Source organism: Bidens hawaiensis, unplaced genomic scaffold, assembly GCF_021521415.1.
Source record: "Bidens hawaiensis isolate Kalapana, Puna unplaced genomic scaffold, B.hawaiensis_p1.1 tig00023609_1, whole genome shotgun sequence".
Taxonomy (NCBI): domain Eukaryota; kingdom Viridiplantae; phylum Streptophyta; class Magnoliopsida; order Asterales; family Asteraceae; genus Bidens; species Bidens hawaiensis.
The window spans coordinates 253241-267722 of record NW_027493697.1 but is presented as its reverse complement, the minus strand read 5'-3'; the positions used below and the strand labels follow the sequence as shown (position 1 = coordinate 267722).

Below are 14482 nucleotides of genomic sequence, written 5' to 3'. Positions count from 1 at the left end.
GATACTCCAGTGGTCTGTAAGGGTAAAAAAAAAATAAACTCTCCGGTCCGAAGGCAGACGTAATCAATAACTCAAATCAACTTTCCACGAAAGTGACTTCAAAAGTCAGCACGTTTTAATATTCATTGCATATTAATTAATCACCAAACGACGTCGTATCCAGACACCTGCACATTGCACGGAAGGTGTTCGCCCAAATGCCTCTGTGAATTTAATTTGATTCCGATCTCGCATTCACGCTAATAATATATATATAATCTATCTATATAATATATATAGAACTGTATTTGAGATCGAGATATGTTACGGCGTGTTAGTCCACTGTTGAAGTTGATTTCCGGAGCTAAATCTTCTGTGCTGAATCAGGTACGGACATTTGTTGATTTGATTGATTATTTTGTGTTTATATGAATTGATTCAGTTTGTGTATATGATTTTAGTGATTTTATGTTAATAGTTGAGCTTAGTGTTTGCGGTTTGTGATTTTGATTTGATGAGTTGTGCAAGGTTGATTGATCATGTCAATGTGAATTGTTTAAGATCACTATTGCTGATGAGTGTGTTGTTGGAGGAGATTAGGCTGGTAGACGAACCGAACGTTCAGTGAGTAGTTCGTGAACCGTTCCGCTGGAAGTTCGTTTGTTTGATAAACGGAAGGACATGAACAAAAACAATTATTCATTTATGTTAATAGTTTAACCTAAACTGTTGAGATTAGTTGTTGCGGTGTGTGATTTTGATTTGATGAGTTGTGGAAAGTTGATTGATCATGTTAATGTGAATATATGCTTTAGGTGATTTAGGTTTCATGAGCTTTTGAATTGTTTAAATCACCATTGCTGATGAGTGTGTTCTCTTGGAGGAGATTAGGCCGGTAGAGGAACCGTGAATAGTTCGTGAATCGTTCCGCAGGAAGTTTGTTTGTTTGTTTGATAAACGGACGGACATGACCAAAAACAATTATTCATTTATGTAAATACTTTAACCTAAACAGTTGAGATTAGTTTTTGCGATGTGTGATTTTGATTTGATGAGTTGTGGAAGGTTGATTGATCATGCTAGGGCTAAGCGTTCGTTTATTGTGTTAACGAACGAACACGAACAAGAAAACTCCATTCGTTTAATTGTTCGTGTTCGATTGTTTGTGGTTAAAGTTAAATAAACGAACACGAACATGCTCCATTTGTGTCCATTCCGTTCATCTACAATCTTAGAGGATATCAATGTTGGTAATTCCGGACCGTATTCGCAAGCTGGTCGAAGTTGGTTAAGTTTCTTAATCACATTCTAGTTAGAATTTGGTTAGACTTTGTAAGCAACCGAGTTAGGGTTATATATTTTTGAGTTATATTTTCTTGATAATAATATTGGAAGTTATCTATAGCATATTCTTCTTGTGTGTTTTGGTGAGTTATATCAACTCATTCTTGAATCAAGATTGTGTGTGATTTGCAAGCCATGCTTATCAGTTTCATATGTGTTGTTGACTTCTTTAGCTCGAGAAACGACCTACATTGAATTGAAAGAATGTGCCTTTGTGAGATCATTGATTCTTCTGTGTTCATGAAGAAACTTATGAAATCTTATTAATTGCAAGACCAGTATGAGGTGTAGTGCCTTCACTTAAGTTGTGTACATGTATGTTAAATGTATGAGACAGTTTGATAAGCAAGCTTACCAGTTGCTTTAAAGCGAGTTAACAACTTGTTATCTCTTATTGGTGATGTCCTTTTCAAGCTCACTCCCTATAATACCTGCATATGTTGCTATTGATTTGAATAAGATAATTTACATGAATTTGAGTCAGGCAGTAGCTTATTAACATAAATTGGTATATCCTTCTTAATCTTACTTGAGTGTTGCAATGAGAAGGTGGCATATGGATTGAATTTTCTGGAAGCATTCAGCACAGATTCCCTGAAGCAGGTATGTAACTATGTGCAGTCATTTTTAGTTCTCTATCCATAAGTTATCTAGTGAAACGTGCTTAAGTGTTTTTGCTGAATCAAGGTTTTTACCACTCAATTGTCAATATCATTCCTGATTGACCAGCATGGAAAAAACTGGTACTTGTTAGATAACTTTTGCTCTCACACATGAAAATGCCTCCATACATGTATATACCTAAACTTGGCAGAATCTCATGTAGCTTTACCCTTGTCTATATTCCTTAAGTGATTGATTCAATATTCTGGTTCGTTAGGTCATTTTTTGGTTTTTTATCTGATTTAGTTACTCTGCTGCATTACACCATTTCTTAGATTATATATCTGGCAGTCTAGTATCTTGATATATAGAATGATTATTTGAAAGTGAGAAGAAATAACTTTTCTTTTTGTATTTTGGAAGTCCTACTTTTAGAACATTTCTTAAATTTCATGAAATTTAAGCTCCGTGTATTGTGGAAAATTTTCTCCATTTGTCTATCTTCAGAAAACTATTGAAAATTTGGGAAACGTGTCCAAATGCTGTTGTTTTGTCAAGTCTAGAAAATTGGAAAACATGTTTAAATTCAACAGTTTTCTATTAATTCCTCCGAAGGTGTGTTTTAAAATATTGAGCAGCTTCAGTTGAAGGCATATCTATAAAAAAATTTAGTAATTAAATAAGTATTATTTTATTTACAAATTAAAAAGTTTATAAATAACCATTATACAAAACTTTAATGCCAATTTTTATATAACCATGTTATTTCATCATAGTAACAAGAACACATCATAGTTTCATTTATTTTTCTTTTACAAGGCAATGGGCATTATTATAACAACCAAACCAGGATAAATATCATTAAGATCTTGAATGACCTGTTCTACTGGTCTAAACTGTGGTGAGCAAATGACATCTTGATTCTAATTAACATAATGAACAATCGAGAGAACATGTTTTCGAATCTAGTAAAAGTAAGGCACATCTCAGTCACAGTTGGAAAAATACTTTAAGTTGCGATGGACAATAACTTCTAACAACCTCAATGATTTGGGAAATTCGTTAGTATAGCCTTCAGCCCATCTTGTATTGTTTTGTTTTATAAATTTTCTGACAAACATACAATCAAAACAACATATGATCATTTCATTGTTAAACCACTCAATACAGTCAGATAGTGATGATGGCTGTATCAAGATATTGGCAGAAGTCCCAAATAGAACAAAACAAAATGATTTGGAAAATGGAAACCACAATATTGAAATACATGCATGATTGTTCTTTATACACCCTATTGCAAGTTTGCAGTGGTTCATCTGTGTCTAAAGGGTTAAATATAAAATTATTTATCCATGAAACGGGTGATCAAATGGTCAAATATGTCAAACGGATTACTGTTATATGTAATAATGCATCAAACTAGAAATTTTTACCTAACCTTATCAAAACTGAATGTCAATGGCAATGGGTTTGACTTAATGTCAAATCTATAATGGTGATGAAACTTTATGGATTGTAGTTCAAATCGTTGTTTCCTCATTTTCTTGTAATTCTTTCAATCGGTGTTATTGGAACCTAAAATCAACTAAACAAAAATAAAATACAGTGATGTTGTAACACAATGTGGATACAATAGCACAGCTGCAACCAGCAGATTCTATTGACATGTAAATAATTTGTAGGTAACACTAACATGCAATCATGCTGTATATATATTTTTTCATCAAACTCATCCACTAATGAATACACATGCTGAAAGGTTGCTCAACGACTGCACGCGCATTATATACTTCTTTTAGTACTAGATTTATGATACTAGGTATGTGTTCTAAATTTGCAGTGAAAATGCTGTACTTTCTTTTAGTACTATATATCTGATGTTCTATTATATATCAATAAGATAGATTAATTATATTCTGTATATTTTTTCTATGCACGTAGGCAGAAGCTGGAATCGTGTCAAAACCAAGGACTCCAATTATTAACTTTGTATTGGGTAATGAACAACACTTATCAAGCAACTGCAAAAATAACTATATTTACATAACTGAATATTCGTTTTACATGTCTATAAGTTTCTCATAGAGTATGATTTTTTTACATGTTTACCCTTAGGAGGTCCTGGTGTTGGAAAAGGTACGCAATGTACACGGATTGCAGAGACATTTGGATTCACACACCTAAGCGTTGGAGATTTGCTCAGAAAAGAAATCTCTTCCAACACTGAATATGGGTATCATGTTGTCCATTTTATGTTCTAAATTATTAATGTACTAGTTATATAAAAAGTGATATATTCTATGCTTTCAGTACCATGATTCTGGAAACAATCACAAAAGGAAAAATCGTTGCATCAGAAGTGACTGTTAAACTGCTGAAAACCGCCATTGAATCCAGCGAAACTGATAGATTTCTAATCGATGGTTTCCCAAGAAGTGAAGAGAACCGCGTGGCTTATGAACAGATAGTGAGTTTTAACTTTTATCAATCCTCTGTATTTCTAATTCTACTTAAAAATTGTGTATTTAAATATTTAACTAAAATAACTTTTCGATGCTTTGTTCTTAAATTTGACATTGTAGCATTTAACGGCTTTTATAGATAGGAATAGAACCGGAAGTTGTGCTTTTCTTTGATTGCAATGAGGAGGAGATGTTGAAACGAGTGCTTCATCGTAACCAGGTGTGTTTTTGCTAAAATAGTTTTATATAAAATTATGCAAATTAATTTAAAACTCTAATGATTATCATAGGGCCGAGTCGATGATAATATTGATACCACCATGCAACGCCTTAAAGTGTTTGAAGCTTATACTCTACCCGTTATTAGATACTACTCTCAAAAAGGGAAGCTTCACAAGGTTTTACTTTATTATTTACATATTATCTTTTTTCTTATTGTTGTTATTAATAGTTTAATACTCTTTAGGACTTTTAAGCGTCATCGATCATGTGCATGCTAAATTTTGCAGATCAATGCTATAGGAACAGAAGATGAGATCTTTGAACGAGTGCGGCCTATATTTGCAAAATATCAAGGTACCTAAACTCTATGCGTCGCGCTTGCATAGCTAAACTTAAAAAAAAATATTTTGTTGAATCTTCTTTTATGCTTGATAGTTATCGTTGTCGTTTATTATAAACTATAAAGCCGTTATGTTGTAGACCATAGCTCAAAGGTACACTAAATAAAACAATATGTGTGGACCATGTCAAGATGCTTCTTTTGAAAAGCAAACCTGGTAATCTTTTAGCACATGTTGTTTAATGGGTCCAACAGTATGAATGTATGATTGTATTTAAGATACGTTCAAGCTTTTAGAAAATCGGGATTTAGTCTCGGTTCCTTAAATCTTTTAACATGTTTGATTTTAATGATAAGACTATGTGCTGTGATTTAACTAAAAATGTGCTAGTTAAAGCGTTATGTCGCTGCCACGTAGGCAGTGGGGCTTTAACGCTGTGTAGTTCAGGACGTAAAGTCCTATGCATACAGTGAGGTTAGCCCACAACAACCAGTCCAACAGATATTTAAATGATCGTTGATTTGGTTGATTTATTTAAAGTAAAAAAAAAAAATAGTTACACTCTTAAAATTTATTTCAAGTCTCAATATGCTTCAGCAATTTTGACTAGAAAATGGACTTAGGCAAAGTTTGGCAATTTTAATGGTGTCTCAACTTGTAAACTTGTCATTAGTGTAGAAACAATTACACTTAAAAAAAAGTCTAGTTCTGGTTTTATCCGACTATGCCTAACTTTTGTTAGTTCCACCAACATTAGGGTAGACAAACAATAAATTTATTCATCAAAGCCCACATTTATTTGTAGTTTTTTAATAGGTTCAAATCTAAATTATTTTCTTAGTTAGATTGGTCTAATTTTAATCTCGTATAGCTATGTTCTGTATAGCTATGTTCTAATCGTTGGTTGTTGTGGCCCGTTGGGGCGTTTTTAATAGAGTTCTTTTGAGAAAAAACAATAAAATGTAATGTAATGTATTCAAACTAAATCAAACTAGAAACTGGTTATATCATCGTTAAGAAAAATTGGTTTTAAATAATCTTAGCTATGCTCTATTGGCAAATAACTGTCCCAACTTCACACTTGGCTTGTGACAGTCCTAACAAAAGGTGTATTTTTTCCAACGATTCGCAACTAACGGATAGTTATGTAACTTACGTGTCATGCCTAGTGGACCGTTGAAAAAAATGCACATTTAATTGGGCGTATTATTTGTCAATAGGACATAGTTAGGATTATTTAAAACAATTTTTCTTAAAAAGAAACAAATGATTATAACCATGTAATGCTATCACACAGATGTTTGACAACTAGGCGTGCCACGTAAGCATCAGACTAACGGATGGTTAACTCACTAAGTCCTGGGCCATTGGTAAAATATACACTTTTAGTTGGGACCATTACAAGTCAAAAGTGACTCTAATTTGCCAACAAAGCATAATTAGAATATTTAAAACCAATAGTTCTATCAATCAATCATGCAAGTACTAATCAAAATAAAGGACTTTGTAGTGTCATTTTCTTTTCTCCAATCAAAATTCTGTCTAATTTTCTATGTTATTATAGCTAATTTGATCAATGATACTCTGTTAGTTAATTAAGACTGATTAGTAAGTTAACTTCCAACAACCTAAAGATTTCGATTTGATAATAATTATTAAAATTAGATATCATAAGTATGAAACCGTATGTTACCTACCAACCTAATTTTTAATAAAGATAATTAGATTATTCACTGTTTTAGATTATTCACTTAAACCATATTAGAGCATTCACGTCAGAGTTTCCATATATATCCCTATAATTTAACTATATATATTTTTTAAATTTTGATAAATTTTCAAACACAACTCATATCTAACTTTTTATCTTATCTTTTTTTTCTTGTAAATCACAAACACTTATTTTCTTATTTTATACACCCTCAACAAAATATAGAGAGTTCTATAAATTTTTCTTATATTATAGAGAATCCAATGTAATGATGCTTTTGTTGTTTTCTCTATGATAAAGAACCTTTGGATATAGAGGCTTCAATGTAAATTTTTCGTTGTTTTAAATAGTAGAAGGTAAATATAACTTTGAGGATGAAAAATCAATGAGTGAATTGCTTAATATCCATTATGGTCGGTAAAACATTGTATTTATGTCATATGCCACTTATTCAGTTTCTTTACGTATTGTCTTACGACTATAAAATAGTCAAAATCAAAATAATATCCTGTTAGCAAACAAATATTTTCAAATAGAAAGTAAAATTTTTACATCTAGTTACTTGATTTTCATGTGTACGAGCGAATATGAATCTTACTGATCAAATAATGAATAAGAAAATATTAGTGATGCTATTTTTATGATGTTTGTACGAGTTATATTTGATATTGTTTTATGTTATTTAGTACAAGTCACTAATTTGGTTAAATACTTAAATGCATTTGAATCGTTTTAATTTTAACTAGCCGGTTACCATCACGTGGTTTTGAATTTTACATTATTAAATATGAATTATTATATATGATTGACTTTCTAGACAATAATAAGTCTCTTTTGAAACCGATGAGACTAGATGGTGGTAACGTCTTTCATATGCATATAAGTAGTTGAGTTGTACCCATTTTGTTGTAGCTATACCACCGATGAGTTGGGTTGGTGGTAAGGCCTTTTAGATGTACATAAGTAGTTAAGTTGTACCCTTTTTGCAGTAGTTATACCATGCTTAACGAGTTGTATCGATCAGCATGCCATTTCTATGCAAATTTACAGTCTCGTAAGTCATGTTGGTGATAAGGTCTTTCATATGTACATTAGTTGAATTGTACCATTTTCGCAGTAGCTATACCATGCTTAATGATTTGTATCTATCAACATGTCATTCGTATGCAGATTTATTTTACAGTATCATAAAGTCCAATCAAAGCAAGTTTTCTGTTATACTAAAGAACAAATTTTTGTAATATTACAAACACGTTATTTTGTAATTTCTTAACTTGAGTGAAAAGTACTTGGTAAAAGTGAAATATTTATGCACATGGTACACCTCACATGGAACCTTTTTTTTTTTTTTTTTGTTAACTAAATAGTAGTTACAATTTTTGTCTCATATAATCTAGATATGCATACCACAAATTCCATATAGTTCGCCATAAGGTTTCTAATTTTCATTCTCGAACAAACCAGACGATGACACGTACAGTTTTATTTTATCCGTTTTTGTTATTATTTTGTATATTTTAAAATATGATGTCTCAAAAAATTACGAACATACCGATACGACGTGCTTGTATTTATTATGATATTGATATAAAGTTTATTTTAGACGATGTATGAATTATAGTTTACAAGTCATTCATGGATCATTATAAAGTCCTTAATAACAGACACTCTTTTGATTTACTTCAAACTTCAGACAACCTTCATACGTCTTTTGAGCTATTTACATAATTGTTTTAGCGTTTTAATGTCATCTTTAAAAAAATTTATTTTCTTAATAAAATATTTTACTTAATAAAATGCCCATGCCGATATTATTGAAGCCAGTGTTAGTATCCGTTTTTATGTTATTCAGTTAATGTAAAATTCTATTTTAATGTGTGAATACGTTTTAAGTTAGGAATATAATTTTTTACCGCAAACGAATAAAGTCCGGCTACCCAAGTTACCCAATGACAAAAGGCGACATCATACGTTCACGATCACAGACAGCGCTGGGTAGCTCAAACCCACCATCTCATGTTCCGGGGAAACCCGTCCCCCGAAAATCCACCATGATAAATCCGATTGGAATCATATTCAACCTTGAGAAATTAGAATTTCCAATCCAAATCTCCACTTCTATTCAATTGTTGTCGAGCTAAAGTTCATTGTTTAGGTTATTAATAAAATGAACGGGTGCATTCAATCAATCGTGTTTTTATCTTTTTTTAGCGGCTGAAGTTTTTTTCATCTATTTTACCTTATGTTTAAAGTGATATTAGAATTCACAACCAATTAGTTGTAAGTCATACATTTTTACCATCAGATCAAGCTAGTGTTGTAGTTACCGTGCTTTTCTCTCTTTTTCATTCAAATACTTATTCTTATTTATTTATTATTATTATTTGTTAAATAATAGTTTCACGTGATAGGTCCTTCTTGAGTATTGTGCCTTAAATAAGGACCCATCAGATATTTTAATTGGAAAAATTATAATTATAATATTCTATGGTTCGGGAAAAAAAAATATATTCTGTGGTTCCGGTTTGAGATCTAATTACGTATCTCATTACTCATATCCAAATATAAAATATTCATATAATCATATGTTAAGATCCCTCATGCTAATTTTGGTATGGTAAAATTCGACTTTAAGTGAATAAAAAAAATATTTAAATATATTTTGTAAAATAAAGTCCCTAAATGTGACATTCTTCTGTTTTTTTCCTAAATACTTAAATATGAACATGGTAACTTTTAAAATTGTTCAAAGTTCCATATAGTGACATTCAAGTGTTTTGATTATTTAAGACTTAATAGTTCATTACTTAAGAAAAATTTCAAAATTACATGTATTTTAAACAATTTAAGAATTTTAATTTAAAAAAAAAAGAAAATAACGTATTGGCGTTTTATTGTAGTTTTTTGCAGGTAGACGGGATTTATATAACAAAGTTATATTTAATAGTTTTTTTTCTCTAATAGGAAAATAAGAAAGAGTTAGTTTTTATGGTATGATATTATACAAACATACCACGATTTTGCTCGTGAGATTCAAATCAAGTGTGACATAGAACATGCAATTACGTATGTAAGGTTGTGTGAGTAGATATTTGTTGGGACCCGTTAACATTTGGGGTCTTTTCACTTTTTAAAGGTGTGGATTGTAAACTAAATGAAATATTTAATCTAAAATAATATAACATAATAATCCGTTCAAATAATAGACTCACTTGGGGTGTGCACACTTCGGTTTGAGCCGGTTTTAGCTAAAACCAAATAAGAAACCGAAACTTATGTTTTCAGTTATTTAAAAACCGTTTAGTTTTTGTTTTTTGATTTTATTATTTGAGGTTGAAAATATTGGGCCAGAAAAATATTGGCCCAAATAAGGAATCAGGGCCTAAATTATTTTGCTATTTGATCACTAATTTATGTGCGGTAATTTTTTTTTTCAATTTTGTATTTTTTACTTTTTTTTCTTATAGTTTTCGTATTTTATATTTAGTCCTTATACGTTTCATTTTTACAAGTTTGTCACAAAGTATGTTTCATTTTTAACCTAAACACTTTTCTACTTTCAACTTTGATCTTTAATACTTTTCACTTTTTTGTAAAATTTTTATTTAGCGTTTTAGTCTAAATTTTATAAGTTAACGCGCTGCAACACACGTATATTGTTCAACGTTCTTATGTCTATCTTTCTTGTTCAACTTTTCGGTTATAAGTCGACTTAGTTATTCTTTTCTATGCTTTATGTTTCAGTCTATTTTGCGTGTGTTAATACGCCACAACAGACGGCCATGTTTGAACCTTTTTATGTCCACTTTTCGTTCGGTTTAACAACCCGCCACAAAGCACGAGTCCAATGCCCCCCCCCCCCCAACACACAAGTTCGATAAATGTTTAAATATTACTTTTTAATTGTTTTACGCCACATCGCAACGCAATGGAGCTTAATACTAGTTGATGCTAAATCTCAACCCATTTTAAGATTTTTGTCGATTCAAACCCGAGTAACTCTGGGTCGTTAGCTCAGCTAAAGTAGGAATGGTTCTTTTCGGTGTTAGTCAGTAGTCCGTACGTTTCTACCCGTCTAATGTTTTCAACGGTCCCTTGCTTATTATTACTTCAGCCGTTATTAATAATGTAACGTTATTTATAAACATCAAATGGCTACATATTTATGTATATAAAATAAATAAATTATCATGGATTTTGCACCAAACCCACCACTAGAGCCTTGGTAGTATAGGCTGCAAAATTTACTCATCCGTGTCGGCAACGGTGCATAATTTCATATCTTTTATAGTATTATTATTAAATAAATGCCCCCTTATCATGCTACACTATTTTAACCACATAATTCCACTTTCAACCTAAATTATCAAGCTACTAGGGTCCGCCAAATAAATTTCAAATTCAACGTTACAAGACAATTTTACAATTTTGTATTTTAAATTTTAAATAATATAATAATAATAATAATAAAAAAAAATGTTTACACTCCTTGGATTCTTGAATCATGAATTAAATAGTTGTATTTGTATAAGCTAGAAATAAACAATTTTTAAACCTTTAAACGTCAATTTGTTTGCAAAATATAAGTTGTTAGCTACTAGAAATTAATTGCTTTAATTGTCCTAATTGATTGGGGTAAGCACTAGACTCGTTGCACCAGTGAGGGGTTCGACGTGGCATATGACATGGATGCATGAGACCCTTGAAACACGCCCCCTCCCACCACCGCCCCTGGCCTAGTCATGCATGACCTGACCGAAATGACCATCCTCATTCACGCCCTCAGTCTCCTCCTCTCTTGTATTAAATAAAAAACAAAAATAAAAAAATGAAGAATGATGGAGAATGAGAAGGATATATACCCATGGTTTAAAGGTGATGTTGAATGACGGAGGAAAGTTGATGTGATGAGTGAGGGAAATGGTGTTGAGAGGTGTATACCCCGAATTGAAAAGAGTTAGCAAATACTCTATTTTACTGCTTTTCTTATTTCAACTTAGGTCCTCCCTTTTAAGAGGTGAAAGTGGATTAGCCTGCATTAATTGGAAGAGTTATGATTTGGCGGATATATTTATTGTTTAATTAACCTGTGAAAGTAAATTTAGGTTTTGTTAGGGTCTTATATATAAAAAATGATATTATTATGATAATTGATTTTGGGTAAGGATTGCATCCCCTGCTTACGAATAATAAGTTTAGTAAACTATTCGTTAAATTTTCACCGAAAAGTTCGTTTGTGTATTTATATCTAGTAAACAAATGAACACGAATAAAAAGTTATGTTCATTTAGTTAATCAAACGAATATGAGCACATATATAACATGTTCATTCATTTACGTGTGTGATCGAGTCATAAAAGATTACACACTATGTGATTTCTCAAATAGTAATTCTAAACCTTGTTTTCTTTTACTCTTCGTAACTTGTCCATTACCGCGACCATTTGATGTTCATGTCATAATCATGGAGGTGAATAATGAATTTTGATTTTATGATAATGTATATTTTATCTACGGTACGTTTTACAAGCCGAAAAAAAATTGTTTCTACAAAAAAAAAAAGAAAGAAAGAAACTGTCCTTTTTATACATGCTATTATACAAGCATGTATTATTATTTAGTTGGCAGTTGGATATTCTAACATCCACATATAACGTGTGCATGCTCTTAATAGAGCCAGAATCCTAACAAGGACAAGAAGTAATATGGACGAAAAATCTATTTAACGAAAAAAAATAAAAATTTAGTTAAACAAGTGACATGGGTTATCCATAACAAACCATAGTATGGTGTAACTATAGGAGGTGTGGTAGGTTCGATTCCTTAACTCTTCAACTAATTGTATGGTACTATGGTGTAACCAATAGTGGTTTTTATTGTTAGCATTATGTAACACAGTTGGTTTCTAATAGCGCCCCATAAATGCCGCATCATTTGGAAGTGGCGTTAAACACCGAAACGTGCAATGCACGAAGAGCGTGAAGGGGCTTGGGCGTCAGGGGTTTAACCGGCGTAAGGGCTTGGGTGTGTCGCCAGACTCTTTTCTAAGCAATCAAACCAATTCTTTGTTTAAATATTACGTGTTTTTGTGAGAATACTTAGGCTCTTCATTATGGTGGGGCTTTAAAACACCTTCACGTCATCGCCACGTAAAAAACGAAACATCGAAGCCCTTTTCTACAACGTCTCGTTGTGGTTGAAAGCGCCTTTAACGCCCCATTATATATACACACACATATATATGTGTGTGTGTGTGTTGTGTATGAGAGGAAAAGGGCCCACTTTTCCCCACATAGCGCCGGTCTTCATGAGCCCCCCTGGACGCCCCTTTCTTAGCGCCCCTCGACGGAGTTCAAGCCCAAAGACACCCCTTGAGCGCCCCAAAGCCCCCATAACGAAAGTTCTTAGTGAGAGACTCATGCTTACATGACAGTTACTTTTTTACGCTTTAGTTAAAGCACTAGACATAATATTATATTGCAGGTGTAATTTTTTATTTATTTTTTGAATAGTGTTTGGATCCACCCCATTACCTGAGTGAGACTTCCTGATATGTGATTTCAACTGTCTACACTGATTTTGACGTTTCAAACTTGAGTCACCCAAAAACACCATTAATGAGGAAACTCATCACTGTAAAAAAACCCCTTTGAGTCACGAGGTTCGAACATGAAAATGAAACCTCGAGTATCCCAAGCCTTAACCATCACCCGATGCCATTAAGCAAGAATGTCAATTGCTATTACAGGTGTATTAATTGAAACGAATATAATTAAAGAAAATTCTAGTACCAAAATACCAAATATTAAGTTGAAAAGTTATGATTTGCATTCTTTTCTTTTAATTGGACACATAAGCATGCTATTTAATAATAAGAATAATATATAGTGATAGTGTTCCGCTTTTCTTCTTTTACGTGTGAAACAAAATAGATAGTAGAAAACGACCGAGCTCAACTGACTATACCCGTAATTTAATGCTTGTTTTATGTGTCGATAGTGAAGAAAACCTAATCTCTCCTTGCTGCCTATGATTAATAAATCCAAAAAATTAAAACAAGACTGATATATCGGTGTCAGGTTTTGATGGAAATATGTTATTTGTTATGAATTTGAGACTCGGTGTCAGTTTGAGAGTCCAAATCCTATTGTGGACATATGAGTAGAATGCAGATTAAGGAGTTGGATTAAAGAAGGTGCATGAGTTTGCCAGTAAAATATGTTTTTATTAACGCAAGTTAAATGTTTCTTTATAAGTGGTTTTTGTCATGTTTGGTGACGCAAAGAGAAACCATAATGATAAACAGAAAAATATTTTAAATTTTTTGATTAAAAACTGAATAATTAAGCAATACAAGTGATATCATTTTATAAGAATTTAAATTCGACAGGTCTGCTAAATTTTCCAAATTAGATACAGTGAAATAAAAACTTGAAATTAACAACCTGAATAAACATGAAAAGTAAGTTAATTAGTGATTTACGTGTATCGAGCCTAGAAACGAAAGTCCAAAATAATCTGATGTAACAATAGACATGACTAAGTTAACGTTTGAGACTTGATGCATCAGATAGTTTTAAAAGAATGAAATTCCTTCCACATTATAATAAAAAAATAATATAAATAAAATAAAATAATAATAAGTTTTTTTTTTTTTTTTTTACCTTTTTGCACCACATGCTCAAAATCTATCTAAATCCGACAAAACCCAACACGGCTACACCACATTTCACACGGCTCCAGCAATGCAATCCAAGCCCATAACCACTTAACCACCTTCTATAAATACCCACACCCAATCAACATATCTTACACATAAC

The 14482-nt window shown here is 31.9% G+C and overlaps 1 protein-coding gene across 1 annotated transcript; it reads left to right on the top strand.

Moving 5' to 3' along the window:
* Positions 1-300: 300 nt before the first annotated feature.
* Positions 301-5314, top strand: LOC143567708 (UMP-CMP kinase-like). The gene is made up of 9 exons (XM_077054061.1): positions 301-366; positions 458-603; positions 1842-1926; positions 3868-3922; positions 4042-4159; positions 4237-4393; positions 4528-4608; positions 4679-4786; positions 4898-5314. Exons 1-9 carry the CDS (start codon positions 301-303, stop codon positions 4970-4972), a joined length of 891 nt encoding a protein of 296 aa, XP_076910176.1. The 3' UTR covers positions 4973-5314.
* The last annotated feature ends 9168 nt before the right edge of the window (positions 5315-14482 follow it).